At 40.8% G+C, this 20,345-nt stretch overlaps 1 protein-coding gene across 1 annotated transcript in view; it reads right to left on the bottom strand.

Annotated features, from left to right (window-relative positions):
* BRAF (B-Raf proto-oncogene, serine/threonine kinase) overlaps positions 1-20,345 on the bottom strand; it is an 80,213-nt gene that overhangs the window by 38,547 nt on the left and 21,321 nt on the right. Inside the window, exons 3-6 of the mRNA XM_068663055.1 lie at positions 17,852-18,115; positions 2,640-2,743; positions 1,810-1,912; positions 416-564 (exon numbers count right to left, since the gene is read on the bottom strand). Of these exons, the coding sequence (XP_068519156.1) occupies positions 416-564; positions 1,810-1,912; positions 2,640-2,743; positions 17,852-18,115 (620 nt within the window). The remainder of the gene's footprint in view (positions 1-415; positions 565-1,809; positions 1,913-2,639; positions 2,744-17,851; positions 18,116-20,345) is intronic.

The following is a 20,345-nucleotide window of genomic DNA, read 5'->3' as shown; positions in this document are numbered from 1 at the left end:
CAGTTTGACCATATTAAACTAGTGTCTCTTAATATTTTTTCAGGTTGAAGAGAGATCTACATCTAAACATTTAAACAAGGCCCTAGCCATCACATAATGGAGAACCAGTTTTGATTAAGAATTACATCTGTGAACAATGAGGAGTCTGTCTCATGCAGTCAAGTGCTCAGCCACCCTATTCATGCTTCAAAGAAAGCATTTCATAGTCCAGCAAAAAAATAAAAAAATATGAACTGGTTGTCTGAACCCGCACAGACAGAATATGAATTAAGCAGTCTCAGAAGAACAGCTGAGCTCCTATATTTTTTTCAGGCACCTTCTCTGACTACCTGAACTGAAGATTTAACATAAGAAATCACTGACAGCTGTAAGCTTAATAAAAGGCTTAACTTTAAAACAAACTGTGATTACTTACTCAAGTTGATCATAGTTAACACACATCAGTGGCACTTCTGTACTACAGCGCTGGTGAAATTTATAGCCACATGTCTGACATCGGAATCCCTGGAAAAGCAGCTTTCGACAGAAGTCGCAGAATGCTAACGTGAAGAATGTTTTTCGTACCTAAATTGTAAAAAATAATCATAGTTAAAGTCCTCCTGTAAGCCTAAGATAGGCTAATTTGCTTTCGCCTCCCACAAATACACTTAAGACATTTTTTGATGCTGGAGCTACAGTTTTAGATATTGAACAGATTCATTAAAAAATGTCATCTTTTGAAATAGCCTTCATGCATTACAATTATCTTTCAACTACTTATTTGAATTAGTACTTCATTAGCAGCAAAAAAACAGCAGCGAATCTGAAGCAAAACAGCACATTATGCTAGAGACAAATACTCAGAACATAGTTTGGATGCAACCTGTGACAACAAAAACTGCTGAAAGATTATCTCATCTCATCTTTCCAGGAGCCAAATGACATTTCTATCCAACACCCACAGGACTGGGAATACACAACTGGCATGTATCTGTGGCTCCTTATTGAAAATAATTTAAAATCGCAAGAGGGTGAACATCCAGTATCCCCATATTATAGGGGAAAAATCTTTAGTTTCATTTTCAAACTTAACAATACTTGGCATAAAAATACATGTTCTAGTTGGATTACTACATGCAATAATGCAAATTTTACAAGGATACACAAAAATGTTAAGCCGACTATACTTCCATCTAACTAGCCACAGTCAAACTAACTTGAGTAAAACAGCCTAAGAAGCTTGCAAATAGAGTTTTGCTTATTCATTGATTTATTTAAATAAAAGGTGTTTCTTCTCAATGTGACAAACATTATTTCCAGGATTTTGCGTGGAGCTGGAACAGGGTAGATGGATTCTGTTTAGCAGCTTCCATGTACTTTGTGCCTTATCAGGTCAAAACATATTTGTGCACTAGCATCACTGATGATGTCAGCGCCGCTCTGGGAATAGTTAGTTCATTAGTTAATTGCTGCTGCAGAGCCAGCAGGGAGGCCCAGAATACATTTTATAGATACAGCAATACAAAAATAGTAGATTATTATTACAGCTCTGCAATGCAGTGCTGATTTAAAACCACAACATTTATAGATTTTAGAGGGTATATTCCATCCAAGTGTGAAAGTTTTAAAGGGGGATCAAGTATCCTTTAACATCATTTATTTAAACTACAATTACACATAATTAATCTAAGCTATTGTGATTAAAAAAGGCTTTTGCAACCCCCACCACATCCCACAGATACAAAATATTATTCAAAGTCATTAATTTGAATTTGAAAGCACAGTGCCGGCTTAACCCTAACTCAGCATTTCATAAAAAGTGGTACATACAAAATTGTGTGTCGTGAGTGGCACATTCTCCAAGACTTCCACGTGCAACTCCTCTCCCGTGAGCCAGGAAATGTCAGTGTCCCAGCCAATTGGCTTCTTCTCTCTGAAGTGCAAATAAGCCTCTCATTAGCACCAGCACACAAGCCCTTGCACGTCTCCTGCTGAAGATGTGAGATCAGGTAGATCTCTGCACTGTGGAGGCTTGCTACCCAGCCTCTCGCTACAGGAAACTTCAAAGGCAAGACACTAAGCTCAGCACACACCAAGGACAGCACTTCTTCCCTGGACAAAGGACATGAAAGAATTGCACTTCTTTCCCAACCACCTTCAATAGTGGCTGACTCCTTGATTCCGGGGAGACAAATATACTTTTCTGATCAAATAAAATGTCTGTGAAACTACGTGTTCCACAAAAGTTCCAAAGAGAAAGCTAATTTTGTGCAGTATGATAATTTAAAAACTTTTACTCAATGTAAATTTTTTCGCAGGAACTCTACATTCAATTAATATTGCATATAATCGGGTAAAATAAAATCAAAAAGTTAAAGAAACCTATTTGATACTTGTTCAGTTAGCACAAATTTGAACAGTTTTGACAGCTTTTAAGGACATACTACTCTGGAAAATGATTTAATCACTAAAAGAACAGGTGTAATACAGGAGTTTGCCATTCTTTTCAGACACGTCCTCAAGGCACAAGTTGTCTTAGCATGAAGTATCAGATAATTCTAAACTCTGAAAACAACTTCCATAATGTTGGATAAAATTGGCCATGCCGGGTAACCTCAAGAAAAAATTTATAGGAGTAAAAACCACCACGCAAACCATACCCATCTTGTATTCTGTAAACAGCACAGCATTCTGGAATGAGACCTCGCATCATCAGAGCTTTCTTTAGGCTGTCTCGGACCGTCACCCCGCATCTTGCTGGAACCTAGATGGCAAATATAAAAGAAAGGGATTAAAACAAGTTCAAATTCATCTCAAACTGATGCAAACATTTTGACCCTTAGGTGCTAAAACCTACTTCTGTGACTCTTTACAGGATGCTCAGTAAGAATTTCTCAATTCTTTTTTGTTCTGTAAAAAAAATTAAATTAGTGAGTAGTATATAAGAGATCTAGCTCAGCTAGAAATGAGAACGAGCTCTAATTTCTAGCAATATTTTGACAGAAATCTTGATACAACTCTGTGAGGTGACCTTCCAACTCTCCTCACCTTGAAGAAAGTGGAGACATAGCACACAGATAGCTAATAACTATGTATATCTATAAAAAAAAATTCAGGCCAGGCTGTAAGATTAAGTAGGGCAACATGCCAACTGAAATTAAAGCAGAAAAACTAACAGCTTGGACCGCCCTCAAAAAAAAAAATCATGATAAGATGTTTACATTTTATTTTTTAAATAGAAGATAAGCATGAAAACAAGATCAAGTAATCACCTGGGTCAGGTAGACCATTTCTGACTAAGCTGTATTTGCAAGTCTACAGACGTTTCCTATTTAAAAAATGCATTCCTCTCTTCCGTTTCATTAGTTCAAAATATCTGGCAGGCCTGGCTGGAGGTGCACACTAAAGCTACCCAAACAAAGAACTGTAAACTGTGCAAAGTAAATATATTTTTCTTGCCCCTATTCTATTTCTAGCTGCAGTTCTCTCTTATAGGAATAGGTACATTATCTCTAAGCATGCCTGTGATTTAGCAATATTGAATCAAACCAGAAAAAACAGAACAATACATAGCCTGGTGATATAGCTGAGTATTACCCACTATTTCTAGAGCTACATACCAAAGCTATGTAACACCTCAACTGGTATATGCACTAGGATGTTTCCTATACTCATGCAGAGCACCTCATCCCAAGCACAACAAACCTGAATCAAAGGAAAACCCACAGACCTGACTAACCAAAAAAGCCTGTCTGAACACCTGAGACTCAATTATAGCTTGTGAGAAGCCTAAGCCAGAGCCCTCTGTAGCCAAAAGAAGGCTCTTAATCAGCTTCAGCTGGCTTTGGATCAGAGCCTAGTTTTTGCTCCTCACACTTAAATTTCCATGGGTATTTAGGTGCCCTACGTCCTACTTAAGGTTGACAGTGAAAAGTAGCAGCCTATTTCGAGTAGCTTTGTGAATACCATTTGAGGTTATGCTATATATATTGCATTTCTAGAATTCAGGCATATGCTTTCTCAGAACAGGCACATTAAAGGAATGTTTTGCTTCACAAGCTTCCTCCCATTAATACGAAAACATTCCTTACAGGGCGTTTGGGCTTCCCAGCTGATCAACACGTCAACTTTTAAAAGAGAACTTCTATTATTTCCTTGGAAAAACCATCCTTTAACATACCGCTTTAAGATCTTCTTATTCAACCTCAACTGGCTGTGCTTTATGCACGGGATTAATAAGAAGATGTATTGTTAAGTAACCAAAGGAACTTCTTCCCCTCCTCAAAGTCAACGCTGTGGCTTTCAGGCACCTGTGGAAGTAGGTCACTCCTCCAGCATAAAACACCCGTAGCTGTTAGCAAGCCCCGGTGTAACAGGGAGCCTGGGAGCACCTATTACTGTCAATATTGTCAACAAGTTTTCCATTTTAAGCAACAGAGCACTGGGTTTGACATCTCTACCAACCTAACCGTTCATGCTGAAATTGTTTGTAACATATTCCTCCCTGCCTCCAACGTACATATTTACAAATACAAAATAAATATTTTTCACTGAAATCTCTAGGGATTTCAGATGTGTACTCCAGCCTCCCACATGACAGGTCCAGCCATGAAGCATCTCTAAAAAACAAATAAATGAGCGTTCTGCAGCTCAAAGCTGTTTTCCCTCTAAGTACATCACGTGCTGGATTGGGGTAGAATCCCCACAGATACTTCAGGTCTAACTTCTCAGCAACACCACACACTTCACCACCAACACCCCTAAGTGGTGGAAGATGAAATACTGGGAGGGTGACAGACCAATTAGGGGAAAACCGGGACTGAATACATGCAGGGAAGTGGCTGATCATGAAAGAGAAATGGAAGATGAAGAGAAAAATAGGAAGGAGTCTCCTGCTCTTTGGAAGACATTTTCTTCCTCTGGCACTGATCTTACACCAAGGCCGACAGCATGCTTCAGCACTTCAGGAAGCAAAGGACTGCACTGGGAAACTGAAGGTTCCACTGCTATCAATAAATTACACCAATGCCACTTCATGTGATTTTTTTTTTAAAATTCAGTTGAAAACAAGATCTATGAAGTTACAGACTTACTTTTAAGAGATCACTGAAGTCAGAAAGGCAAGCTCTCAAAATGTAGAAGCTGTCAGAACGAAGGTTGCCTACAGCCAAATAAGCGCCATAGGATTATCAAAAAACATGCCTTAAGTGTCTCCCTCACCCATCTTTCACTGTTCCTCAGTGTTACTGCCCCAAGTTCCTTTCATTAACTTCTGAACCGTATTTATGCAACTTGCAGTCAGAAACACGGCCAGAACATTTGTTCTCTTCACTGCCATTTGCAACAAGCTCCAGCTCACAAACAGTGAAGTGTTTTGATGCTTCTAAAACCCATCAGGATCCTGAATCAGCATAACATTTAGAACATTCTCTAACAGAACTCATGAGCAAAGAAACAGAAGGCTGAAGAACTAGAATAAATTCCTCTGGTATTGATTAATCACGTTCCCAGATTGGTACAGCACGGTCCATCACCATCTGTGCATGGAGCCCTTCAGCCCCCTCCTCCAGTCCATACCAGAGCTTGCTGGAAAGGAGAAATCTCTCCCTGCAAAGAAATCACATCTAAACCTCTCTTTCTCCCCCATTCTCTTCTCACACCCAAATTGTGGTAAAGGTGAAGAAAAAACTCGCTTTATTTTTTATTTTTTTTTTTTTAGAAAAATTTGAATAGTTGATCCAGCAAACAACTTTAAAAAAAAGTGAAGAGCATGGGCTCTACAAAGCTAAGAAATGGCATAGCAGCTGCCTGGGTAGACTGCATGATGTATTAAGTAGAAAGCATAATAATATAGCAGAGTAACCTACTTGTGCATCTTGCATCAGGCGAGTAGTGATTCAGGAAGACACCAAAATATACGTTCAACTTTGCGAACGTGAAATCCCAAGGAAACGAATGAAAATTATTCCGGTGCCTCCAAAAATTCTCAAGCCAGTCTTACCACCTAAACAGTCTAAAGAGATCTTTAGCACCATTTCCTTGTTTCTTTTACTCATGTAAGCTATTTTTATGGACAGAAAATTATTTATAGAATCATAGAACAGTTTGGGTTGGGAAGGACCTTAAAGCCCACCCTATTCCACCCCCTGCGATGAGCAGGGACACCTCCCACCAGCCCAGGCTGCCCAGAGCCCCATCCAGCCTTGAGCACTTCCAGAACATTTTTTCCCCCACCCCACTGCTACACTCCCTGACAAGGAGTCCCTCCCCAGTTCTCCTGTAGCCCCCTTTAGGTACTGGAAGGCTGCTATAAAGGTCCCCCTGGAGCTTTCTCTTCTCCAGGCTGAACAACCCCAGCTCCTCTGCCTGTCTTTGTAGGAGAGGTGCTCCAGCCCCCTGATCATCTTTGTGGCTCTCCTCTGGACTTGTTCTTCCACGTCCTTCTTGTGCTGGGGGCCCCAGAGCTGATATATGTTTAATACTGCAGCCACAAGCATTTAAGCAATGCCTAATTTATTTCTGTAAATCGGGTCATTCCCGATTCAGTAAGTCAGGCCTGCATCCTTAAATAACTCTTACATCACTTTTCTAACATCAGAGCACAAACTCATGGCAAAATCACAGTAAGTTATATATGCTTCCTTACACTATTGCAGTTTCCAATGTTTTATAGCAATAAAGAGACCGATGAGGCTGACGAGCACTTCGAAATCAATGCAAAGGTGTTCTCTGAAGTGGGGAACACCTTTTGAAGTGAGCTGGACAGCTCTGAATACCTAGCATTACAATTCTCATAACTAGTTAGCCAATTCATTTTTCTTCCTCAGCCTAGCACTGTAGTTCAGTTCACTCTTGTCAAGCGTTGTGTATTAATATTCCTTAGAGCTTCAGAAGAATTCTCAACAATCAGAGCACTGGGCACAACAGCTAGAATACTTCATGCTTGGTTTTGAAATATCACTTCAAAGTGCTTGTTTACTTACTTCACCTTGAAGGATCACACTTTATTTTCCCTGGTGCCAATCTGTATGACTAAAAATGCCAACCATGTGCTCACAGAATTCAACTGTGTTAGGGGAGAAATAAACCAAACTATTTTTGTGTCAAATAAATAAAAATCCGAGCTTGAGATCCTCATTTATTTTCCTATCTTACATATGATGACACTGAATGTGACAACATCTATGAAATGAAAAATACAGCTTTCAGGCAGCTGTTCTGGATTTCAGGGCATGGTGCTCTGACCAACTTCTATAGAAAAAGAGTTTATATTCTGAAACGCATTAAGCAGATAAGACAAATGGGAGACAACTGCATTGCACAGAATATTGTTTCCAAGGCAAATTGAACAGAACTTACCCATTTTACAAAGCTGTTACCGTTCCATCAAATGCATCCCATTTAACTTGGAGACATCTGTTACCAGCACCCGCATCGCTAATGCCATTAAAAAGTACTCGTTTGTAGAACACAGGGGACTGATACATATCACAGGAATATTTGAACAGGAATACACCGTCCCTAAACCACACTGGAGCAAACCTAGCATGTTTACACAACAGCAGCCTTCAACAATCAATTGTTCAAGCTTTTCAAGGGTAGATCCCAAACCGTGTTCAGAGGAACGCTTGCTCTAAGATCATGGCAAATTCATAGCAGACTGCTGGATCACCAGCCCTAAAAGCTAGGGCTGGATGCCAATGCCAGACGTTGTGAAGGCTGACAGTGACCCACTAATAAAAAAAAGTTTGGAAAAGAGGGGTTAGACTTCAGAGAAGAGAACTGCTCATCTAGGAAAATATCCATAGCTGCACTATGAGAATCAAACTCAAAAATTTGAGGTTTCTGTTGAAGTGATGAAAAATCAGCTCAAACCCCAAACTTCTAATGCATCTCTTTTTAAGTTACAAAATAGTTTAATTAAGTGTTACAGGTCAAGTCCTGAGCTTGGAGTAATACCCTGTCTCAGACAATCACACTAAATACTTTAAAGATAATGGCAAGAAATTGTACCATGAAAGGCTTACGATTCACACCCTTTTCTAGAAGGACTGTAAATGATCCTAAAAACAAGTACGTTCACATCCAGGTAGTATACGCTTTCTCTAGAAATATTAAAGCTTTGGTTGATTAGTTTGCTTAGATGACGCGAGAGGCCATGTGTCAATGCATGATTTACCAGACACAGAACTGAAATATTTGTGATTATTTTCAGATTTGTGATCTTCGTTCCGTTTCACTAAGTCCCTGTCTACTGCATTATAAGCTGAGATACACACTCCAAACAGCGTTTTCTGTCTCATTGATTTACTTTGTGCAGACAGACTTCCCATCTCTTAGAGTACGAAATCTTAATTCCATAACTGGCCTTTCATTCAACAGTCACTGCACTCGCTGAGCGACCCGTGCTTGAGGAACACCCTTAAAAAGCAGCGATCAATGTTGCGTGAGGCACTTAGATGACAGGCCATCGATTTTATAATGGCAAGCTTTCCATATCGCTCGTCTTTGCGATCTAAGGCTGCTTGTCAATAAAATTGAAGAGGATTAAATTACTCGCCTCCTAACACATACTACTTTGAATTTATCCAACAGTTTATTTTATTTGGTGGGTTAACCCCAGCAGGCAGCCAAGCAACACAGCCGCTTGCTCACCCATCCCAGACAGAATGGGGGAACAGAACTGGAAGGGTAAAAGCAAGAAAACTCATGGTCTTCGTCAAGGCCATGACCGTCAAGATGAAGACGGTTTAAATAAAATGAAGGAAAAAAAAACAAACTTTTTCCCCAGGTGATACAGAAGCAATCACCCACCACAAGCAGATCGATACCCAGTCAGTCCCTGAGCAACAGCCACTTGGGACAAACTCCTCCCAGTTCCCTTACAGAGCATATTATATGGCTTGGAACATCTCCTCAGTCTATTTGAGTCAGCTGTCCCAGCCGTGGCCTCTTCCAGGCCCTTGCCCACCCCCAGCCTACTTGCTATGGGGGCAGAGCAGGAAACAGGGAAGGTGGCCTGAGCACTTTGCAAGCACTGCTCAGCAACAGCTGAGGCATCTACATGTTCCCAATGTTGTTTTGGCCACCAGCATCAAGCACAGCACCATACAGGCTGCTATCAAGAAAATGAACTCCATCCCAGCTAGATCAAGTGACATCTGGTATGCACCTTGGTTCCTTGCACACCTCTGAAGGTGCATTCTCCAGGCTTTCTTAGATATGAAGGACTTACTCATGCTGGCTGTGAAGTCCATTTCATTGTACAACTCCTTTTCTGCAATGAAATTGTTTGCTTATTAACATTCTAAAGGAGAAGTCTTTCATAGTTAAATTTCTTCCCAATGAAAATTGGCAATTTAGTCTCTCATTTGATTTTGCCTTTCAGCAATGGGATAGGTAGGACAATAGTACTCCCTGACGACACAACAATTAAAGAGAAAAAAAACAACACAGTAAAGTTTACTCGAAAGTCAGTGATCCATTCTCCCAGTTTCTTCATATAATACATAAAATCCCAAAGCATACAGATACATTCAGAAAGCACTCATTGGCACAGGCTACATAAACTCCATTTTTGGAGCATTTGATATGGCATGGGAATTTGTAATTGTTTTAGATTAGAAGAACCTAATCGCATTAAACCAGGTGTGTAATTAAAAGGAAGAAACTAGTTATTCAGCTGCCTGAACATCCCCTCTCTGAATTTTCCCTAAACTTGACAGGTGAAACTGGTAGGACAGCTTGAATGCCTCTAGAAATCCAGTGCTTACAACTTTGTAAGCTTGAGGCACAAGCTCGTACCATGAACTGCAGAAAGTAAGATGAAAATCTTAAGTCAAAAAGAAACACACTGAACAGCAGATTTACAAACTAACATTTGAAGGAATCCAGTTGTGCATGCATGATGAATTAATTTATGCTAAGAATTTAGGTAGGGTAAAAATATCTGATTCTTCCAGTCTTCATGACTGCAGAGAAGACCACATGATTGCTTTTCTAATTAAAAGGAAGATGTACTAATTAACAAAGGCGTGACAGGAGTAAGAAACCTGAATTGTCCCCATGCACAGCATACAGAAGCTAAACAGGACTGTGAAAGTCCTAAAAACACAAATTTCCCCTTTTAAAAAATACTCAATCTCACATTTGCATTTTAAGAACTTCCATCAACTTCCAAATCCATATATACTTGTGAGCCTTACATACAGCACGCCAGCACATAATAAAGTGGAATCAACTTTACTGGCCCAAATTTATGCTGAGTTTTCACACCATCTCTAATTACCGTTAAACAACAACAACAAAATTCTTCTGTAGTTGAACATAGCAGAAAAGGAAATTTCTTTGGACTGAAGTAATAAGGTTTAGAAACTGCCATGGCATGTTTTTAGACCTCACAGTTTAAAAACAAAAATATATAAATATAAATAATAATAACAATAAACAAACCACCACACACTGACTTGATTCCATCCCGAATGGGCAGGCAGCTGAGGGAGGCTTCCTTCTGGCAGCAGGAGCAGCACCTGCTACTCTTCCTTCCATAGTTTCACTGTCACTACTCAGACCACTAGAGGCAGAACTGAAATTCAGAACAACCAAACCCACTCCTTGCTCATGCTCATGGAAAAAGAGCAGGCACTGAAGAAAAGGCTAGCTCTAAACTCAGAGCTGCTCACCACACTTCAGACTACTCCACCAAGAAGGCTGGAGGACACGAAGCAGACATCTCCTCTGGGAGCTAGTAGGGTGCAGCAGGCAGCAACAGGCCACATACAGGTTAAGAGCAAGAACCATCACCACCTGATGCCTTTCATTTCTCACACCCAAAGACCAATTTTTCTGACTTGGTGTTGTCCAGCATACCAGCATTCAGGACTTCTCCTTTACCTTCAGACTGTCTTAGCAAACCAGAAGTACTTAGCTGGAAGAGATCTCTTGGGCAATCAGGATCTGCCAGGAGTGCTAAGACACTCAGTGCAAGTTCACTCCTTTGACTGAACATGTAACCAAACAAGCGTTTGATTAAACACACAAACTTTTTCATAATGTACTTGCATTTGAAGTCCCTCCAACCACGTTCCCTTCTTCCCTACTGGACTTCACTACACTGCCAGATACCTCCTAATATTGTTCCTAACTGCAGTCAGGACTAGTTTTAGCCCTTTGTTGTTGTACCAAGGCCTGGTATTAACCAGCTCTTCTCAGAAGCTTTTCTCTCCTCCAGTATGAACTACAAAAGCTAGAGAGCTAGCGTTCAGCATGTTCAAAGACCAAGCCTAAAGATGGTTGTTCACACAGCATACGATCATGGTAAGGAATTCTGTGGGCATAAGACAAACTTCGAGTACCCACAGCAAGGGCTTAATGGAGACTGGACTGAAGGTTAGTAAGTAGAAAACACAAACTCAAAATCCCTGAGTGACAAATAGTTCAGATTCAAAAGGACACTGGAAGAATATTAAACGTGCCTGCTCTGTTCTTGGATTCTTCCATAGGCATCCACCTGTGACCACTGAAAGAGGAAACAGTGCTGGACAGAGCTCAGGCCTGCCCCATGGTTCCTAGATATTCCAGAAGACACTCTGTAGTGACGCGTTCTGTTGGACTGAAGGAGCCACCAGGAAGGAGTGAAGAGCAATGTGTAGGCCAGAGAAAACAGGAGTTGTCCATATGTCCATCCTTCCTTGCAGAACAATGCAGAACTAAGCACACAGCTAGGTCCTAGCCCAAGCTGGATTTTCTTCCACCAGAGCCCTTTACAGCATACTTTCTGCCCCAGGCAACGATACAACATGCTTGCCAAGCTCACGTCTGCACAGCCGCAGTACTGACTACATGCCATAAGCCAAACTTGAGAACCACAGATCCTTCTTCCAGATTTGCTAACTACCCCAAATGTTGCAGTAGCTCCTCTACGGCCCTTCACAGAAACACACTTCAGTCATCCCTTCAGGGCTGCCAAGCACTCCAGATGCATCCAGAAGGTGTTTAGTCCATTCAAGGTCTCAGAACACATTCCTGCAAGCCAGAACTGACGGGTCACAGAAAGCCTATCTAGAGTCTTACTAATACCTTAAAAGTCTACAGTAACCAAGCAATCCACTAAGTGAAATTCCTAAGTAATTTTAGCTTTATATTGTCAGCTTTTACAGAAGGCGGCAAAACATGCAACAGTCCTAGCAACTGGGAACTGGGATTTCTTCCTTATCCCAGGCTTATCAGCTTAAAATTGGCAGTCCCAAAGACATGCAAAAGATTACATTTCCCAGGTGCTCAAAAAACACCAAACAAAAAAAAAAAGCCCCTGAGGTCAAGGTCAGCATTCTTACCTCCTCCCCCACAACAGCTCTTTCCCCTAACTGGGGGTTTGTTACTATGCACCTAATACCCATTTAGGTTCCTGACCCAAATAAACTCATTTTCCCTAAATTCTCCCATCCATAGTCTGGGTAGAGCATGAAATTTGTTCTACAAAATAACTGACAATGTCAGGTAATGCTCGTACCATCTTGCACTTGTATTATTATTTCAAAATCCTTCTCTCTGGCCTAGAAAACAAGCAAGAAACCCACAGAGACCTATCCTGGTCACACCCATGCAGAACACTTCTCCAGAAAACATTTAACATGCAAGTTGAGCCACACCACTGAGAACAGAGGAAGTATGCATATTTCTTTGCAGGACTTGAATTCAGACATTTATCTCTCTGCATTATAGGGGATGGACATTTCTTTTCCCCAGAGAACAGCAAACAATCTGCTGACTTTTCTGGGAGGTTGTTCAGAGAAGAAAACTTCATCTCCTCCCAAGATGACTACACAGGAAAACAATCTTATTTCTGACACTCGCGTATGCATTGATTCCCCTCCAACTAACCAACCCAGCTACTTGTTTTTACTTTCAAAGAAGTCCTAATTCTGCCGTGTTTCCAGCTGAATCAAGATGCTAACTTGATCTGCTAATTAATCAGCAGCAGTAGGCTCCACCACTTACTGGGTAGGCTTTCAATGAAGCACCTTCAAGGCTTTCCCACATTACCAAAACCTTTCTGTCAAACGCCCTGATTTATCCTGACACCAAGAAACGTTACATCAGAACACAACATACTTACACTGGTCAACATGGTCTTGTTTCTCTGTACGCCATCGTTTTTCTCTTGTTAAAGTTTTGGCTGAAATAGAGTTAATTTTCCTCACAGAGGCTCATAAGATGCTGCATTTTGGATTTTGATGGAAATAGTGTTGATAACATACCTATGTTTCAGCAGCTGCAGAGCAGTGCTCACACAGAGCCAAGGACTCGTCAGCTCCTCGTGCTGCCCACCAGCGAGGGGCTGGGGGTGCACCAGGAGCTGGGAGGGGACACAGCCAGGACAGCTGGCCCCAGCTGGCCAGAGGGATGCCCCACACCGTGTGGTGTCATGCTCAGCAACAAAGCTGGGGTAAAGAAGGAGAAAGGGGGGACGTTTGGGGTGATGGAGTTTGTCTTCCCAAGAAATCATCCCACGTGCTGAGCCCTGCTTCCCTGGCAGTGGCTGAACTCCTGCCTACTGATGGGAGGCAGTGACTGAACTCCTTGGTTTGCTTTGCTTGTGCACATACCTTTTGCTTTACCTAGTAAACTGTCCTTGTCTCAGCCCATGAGTTCTTGCACTTTTACCTTCCCAGTTCTCTCCCCATCCCACCTGGGGAGAGCGAGCAGCTGCGTGGTGCTCAGCTGCCTGCCAGGGTTAAAACCACACCACCTCTCATTATACTCCTAGCTGGAGCCAAGTGAAACAGATATATTTACTTGATCTTCCACATAAACAGTACTACTAATAAACAAAAAACACAGAAACATTTTAAGTATCGAGGCAGTTGCTGGGCAGAAACGTAAGCAGCTCACCCCACTATTTCCTGCCCGTCTAGCAGCTCCAAAGGAACAGCAGAAGGCTGCTGCAGTAGTTGGGACTGTTTCAGAACATGATCAAAGATGAGTAACAAAGTTGGCTCCCCATTACCAACCAGGCAGGTTTTATAAAGTCAGTTTAAGCAGCATCGTTGTACTCCCTGCTGAAAAAAAACAAGCCTGTCTTGTATCTGACAAAAGTTCTCAACTCCTGAAGTGGGTCCCCAGTCCTACAATTAGGTACGTAATTGGTGGCAGAGCCTGAATATATGAAATTGGGATTGGGGTGGAGGCACACTAACAGTAGGTACCATGTATTTTCACAAGGAATCACCTTCCTACTTTAATCCAGCACACCTGAAGCTGTTCTGTACATCTGAAAACCCCGAACATCATGCTTACATAAGCAAATGCCTCTGTTAATAGGCACGAGAAAGACATGAGAGGTCTGTTCTTAAAGCCAGAGGACCTAGTTAAGGTTGTGTTAATTTGGAAGATTAAGATGAGTGCGATGCTTCTTCAACCATTCGGAGAATGAAGTAGTACAGCAAGTAATCCCAGCACTCACAGAACGGCCGGATGGTTTTTAGGCTGGTAGTCTATCACCCAGCTACCTGCAGTTCAAACTGCACTGCAAACTGCAATTACTTCTGAAGTGGGTTTGCTTAGGAAATTTCCCGAGTTTCCAGCAGACTAAGTGTAGGACCAACATAGTTGCTCCGTTTTCAGTATTTACTAAGAGTTGTCGTACAAGATATTCCCAACTTTCTCAGTGACGTAAGCACCATTTCAAGTTTGAAAAATGAACTTCAACTCCAAGGCCAATAACCCCCAACACTCAGAGTTCCTATAAGCACCAATTCCCAGCTCTGAAAGAAACAGTTTACTATGTCTATTTAATAAAAGCTTAACTTAGTAACTTAACTAGATCCAAGCAGTGTGTAAAACTGAATGATAGTCATTTCTCTACCTGAAACAATGCTGAATCATTAATTTGCAGTATTTGCTGATCAGACCTCAGCATGTATTTCCAATTGTGTACTTAGAATAACAGTTTTAAGCAAAAATGGGTTGCTCCAAGCAGAACAGGAGCTGTCCTCCCCCTGGCTATACAGCATGAGGCAGGATTAAGCCTCTCCACTGCACACACCCGGCAGGAAACAACGCAGTCTAAAATCTGTTCCAGCACCCAAGGAGGACTTACTGAGGCTGCTCTGAGCAGACAAAGCCTGGTTACATGCCTCAGGTCTAGCCACCATCTGGTAACAGTGCCCTACAAGGACCTGCAGTATTCTGTCTGGCCATCCCTCTCTGCTTCTGTACACATCTGTTTGTGCACGCACACCTGCAGACACACTTACACCAGATTTGAGCCTAAGGAGACTTGCACTTTCCCTCCACCACTTACCTGCCTCTTCCTCTTTTGTCAGTACAGCCTTTTTTTTTTTCTTTAATCCTACCACAGCACAAGACCACAGATTTTCCTGAAGTTCTGCGCTTAGTGTCTCACATTTAGCAAGCTGAAACCAAGCTGCAGGCCTACCCTAGGCCTACCCTGGGAAGGCAAGTGGTAATTAAACTCCAGGAGAGAGCAGGAGATAAGAGCAAGAGCCTCTCCCTGAGTATACACCCAACTTGAACCTCATTTGCATCCCATAACCAGGAAAAGCATCTGGGTTCAGTGTCAGAACTCCTTTTCCCCTGCTATCAAGCACAGACCATTACTAAGTTCTGGTCCAAACTCCTTCAAATGACAGCACATCCTCAAGCTAGAAAGTTTCCTCTTAGTCAAGAGGCTGGACAAGTGATCGAGGTCAAGAACACCAGCTTGCCTGTGACAGAGTGATTAAGTCTGCAAGCTCCTAATGAGCATGACTAATACTGCAGAATCACAGCATCCACCGAAAACTCAAAGCTTAGAGATAAAAATGAGAAGACATCATAGTCTAGGGAAGCACAGCTTCATGTGTCTTAGAGCATACCAAGCTAATCCACCACTGTTACTTAAACCTCAAGTTCTTTAGGCAGCCTGTTTTACTTCGATTAGACTGGGGCAGCAACACACACAGAACCTTATCTCAGAGGCAAGATAGCTCTGTACTGGCCCCAAATTACCTCCTGTATCACGCTCACACAGAAATGCAGTCACCTCTTCTTCCTAAACTGTAATCAGATTTACATATGCAGAAATAACTTTTCTTGTAGGTGCCCTGGTTGCACAACCAAGTAAAGTCAAACGTATTTTCTCTGGTGATCCTACTTGTAGCCTAACTTAAACCTGGTGAAGCACATGTTTATAAACATCAAAACAATCATGCTTGCCTTCACGTTTGCTGTAGTGTATTGCTTAATCATAAGCTCTTCTTTATACAAAACAATTCCTTTAAATGCAAAACAGAGGTCAGGCTTGCTAAAAGCCTTAAAAACACCTCTAATAATCTAAGGATTGAAGAGGAAGTTAAAAGGGGAGGGAAAGGAGCAGCAGAAGCATATTGCGGTGAGGAGAAAAAGTAAGAGTGGAAACATGCTATATGGCTTAGAGAAGAGGAAGAGATAAGATGGAGCAACAAGAAACACACAGAACAATGCAGGCAGTGATACACTGTGACCTACCGCAGGAAAGAAAGAGAAAACTTGTGGCAGCTTGATCACAGGAGCTGAGGCTACAATAGCTAGACAAACTGAGACAGAGCACCTGAAGAGAGCAGGGTGACTCTGAAATCCAGTACCCCTCTCTCCAAATTTCAAATGTAGGCAGCACTAGGTGCCAAGCCATACCCCACAGGCAGGCAACAAAATCACCTTGCTTAACACTATGCATCTGCACAGTGCTACAAAGAGGTTGTAATTTACATTTAATTACATTTTATGGGATGGAGGGAAGTAAAGTGGCAGGAGAAGGGAGAAGACATGCTTCTCATGTCCAGTACTACTCAGTTTGTGTTTTCTCCTCTTTGCTAGTAACACAAATCCCACAGGTTGTCACAGTTCAGTCAGAGTCAATACCTGACTGACTGCTACAAAAAGCACTGGTTTCACACAGACACTGGCTGTGCTATCCATTCAATTCCCACTTCCAGTGGGAACACAGCTCCCCTTTAAGTGAGAACACTTCCAAAAAAAAACCAAAAAACCGCTAGCAACTGCTGACAAGATACAGTCCTGCATCACAGTTTACTGGTCAGTGTATTATTCAAAAGCACATATTGAGGCTCTTCAGTAGACAGCATGTAACAAAAAAAAAAACACACCACACACAACACATGCCTCTAAAGGACAGCTAGATAGCCTGCAAAAAGTTAACTCCTTCCACGATCCCAGGAATCACAATAACATTATCAAAATTGATAAACACCAGGTTTTGAGCAGTTTGCAGGCAACGCTATGACAGCAGTACTTGCAGGCTCCTGTTAACAGAAGCAACGTCCCTCCCCATGTCAGTTCTATATACAGCACCCGATAGCATCAGGGTCCCAAAACGAAGCACTCACCACAGAGAGTGAGGAGGTAAACAACAGAAAAACAAACGATTCTGCACAGCTCTCCTTAGCTGCAGGAGCTTGGTGCTTGCTGTAGAGCATTCACTGCTGCTATTCACTAACCAATAGTTTTACATAGTACAAGAAATAGATTTTTCTGCCCCCTCTTACCTGTTGTAAAGCAGTAAAGTATACTATGTATCTAAAAGAGCTTTTTTTTTTTTTTTTAGGAAAATATTTAAGTTATTTCCATTCTTAGGGAACTCCTGAAAGCGTTGTCTACTATAGCAGTAATGCAGAACGCATATTGGTGTTAATGCTGTAGAAAATATCCAACCCATCAAAATGATGGAGTTCTGAAGACCGCAAACAGATTTGCCACCTCTTTGACTTCCACCTGGGTTATTTTTTCAGCTCCTGAATTAACTTTTGGACGAAGACAAACAGAAATACAGGAACCACTGAGGTTTTAAGTACGTACAAAGAAATTGACTTACCACAGTCCTTTGCTTGTTGGGCAGGAAGACTCTAACGATAGGCTTCTGTGGAGACTTAGGGTTATTCCGTGACATATCAGTAGGGTTTTGATAAACTGAAAGGGATGAAGTTGCTACTGAGAGGCTAGAGGAGGAAGATGATGCAACTGTGTCTGTTGAAGCTGAACTGGAGACAGAGAAATCAGTTCCATTCCCCATGGATTCCAATAACTGCTGTTCTCTCTGCTGTAGGGCATCTAGTTTGCTGGTGTACTCTTCATAGGCCTGTGAAGGAAGAACAGCTATTTTAATGATGTAGTAGCCTCAGACAAAAACACAAGTCTAAATTCAGAATGAACATGAAATAAAAGAGCATTCTGAACTAGTTCAAATCTCCCAGGAAGACGTTCAAAATGATCTGGTCAAAGTTTTTAATAGGAAAAAGTAGTGGCTTTAAACTCACGTTAAACTTTCTGAAACAACTAATTTTTAAATCGATAAAATGGGTAAGTGGATAAAAGAAATCATAGCTCATAGTTTCAAAGTGCCTCCACTATCTGGTATAATTCAGAACTACGTTAAAGGACAGCAATCTTCAACGAATGTTGTCAGGTGCCTTTCCAAATTATTGTGCTACAGCTAAATGCAGCACTCTCTTGGAATAACAGAAAAATACATCTAATGCAATAATTAAGAGAAAGCAGAAACCTGCTTCTTGCTTCCTGAATCTGACCACGTACTCAGCTCACCATTCTTCACCTCTGGTACTATCCTTTCATTCCAGATGGTAAAAACATTTGTTTCGGTTAGAACACAACCAACTTTGCCCTGTTACAAAGTCACCCACAAAAACACATAGAAGCAATCGTTTTAAATATATATATGTATTTAATTAAACTGTATGGGATTAATTTGATTTTCTGCCAAGTAAAGGTTACACAAATCCTGATTACACACTGGCCAAATTCCTTTAAAAAAAAAAAAGTCAGCAACATTAAATTTGTCCATGAAGTTTTAAAATAAATATAGCCAATAAACATTACTGGTAAGTTATAGAACACAAATATGCAACTGTATATTTTTGTTTTAAAATCTTTTTCCATCAACTTTATTTGTAACAAGAACATCGCAATCTATATCCAAATACCAGTGTTACTTCTTCAGCATACAAGTTAGTAGGTGCCTTCCAAATTCTGAATCAAAAAACTTGAACCAGTTAAGAAACTTGTGCTTCATGCTACATAAACATTTTGGCGTTAAACAAAGCTGTGTTAGACCTTTGCAGAGAATAACTAACATCTAAATTAACATCTAAACAGTAATGAGGAGAATTTTCTTCTTAGCTCTCCAGCAAGACTGAGAACTGTGCCAGGCTGCATATGTTTTCAACGTGAAAGAAGATATTTACTTCAGGGAAAGATCCATCCTTACTTGTATTTCTCTAGTTCTCTGTGCATAACTTGCTTCAATTTAAATTTATAGAACTGAACTAACCAAAAAGCTGCAGGTACATATTTGGAAAAAATATTGATTTTAAGAGAAAAAATAACCTTGTTCATAGATTCAAGTGATGCAAACACACATTACATTTTACAATTCCATTTAAATCATACAGCTTCCATCTTTTAATAAATGGCCATAAGCTGCAGGAAACTGACAACTGCTTGCTATTTCTTTTGAGAACTGAAAGTATCTAGTGTTTCATGATTAGACCACAAACTCGATGACTTTAGGCCAGAACATTTTCACTCTGCTGTCAAAAGTAAATTGAAAGTTACACAATTATAAATAATGGCATTTTTGGCTCTACAGTACCATAAGCATCTCACTCTTACTTCCAGGAACAACTTTTCACTTAAATTCCAGTAAAAGTTCCATGTGTCAAGAATTAATTTCAGTAAACAAAAATTAAGAATCATAAACTGTTACCATTTCACCAATACTTTTCTAAATACTTACTTCCTTTTCTCATGAACATTGCAAAATATTATTTGCACTAACATATGCAATGTTACATTGCTTCCGGATACTTGTGGGCTTAGTTCCTTCAGAAAACTACACATCTTTCAAAATACTCAATCCTACAATGTTTACACTGGCAGCTTAATCTGTCACTAATGCAAACTCAAAAGTCAAATGATTTATCTTACAAGCATAAACATTAAGCATGAAAAACTGGGAGCTCTTGCAGGCTTTAGATTCTGTACTATTAAACTCTGCATGAAAAGACCTATTTTTTTTTATGGAGGCAAAAGCTCTCACTGTCAGAGCAGAAGATCCCATTACAGAACACTATGGAAGTAAAAATTTACCATTAGACTTTAGATATGTTTTTCATCTTAAAAAAAAATGTTTCTATATAGAAGCTGCAATAGTAGGTGCAGCAGAAACAGAACAGCTCCAATGGAATCTCATTTTCACAAAGATTAAGTATATCAGTCTCAGCTGATGACTAACACCCACGGGCCTTACACAGACAACAGCACCAAGTCAAAGCCGAGAATTATCTCATGGA

Source organism: Anas acuta, chromosome 1, assembly GCF_963932015.1.
Source record: "Anas acuta chromosome 1, bAnaAcu1.1, whole genome shotgun sequence".
NCBI lineage: Eukaryota > Metazoa > Chordata > Aves > Anseriformes > Anatidae > Anas > Anas acuta.
This window is presented reverse-complemented; position numbering and strand designations above follow the sequence as displayed.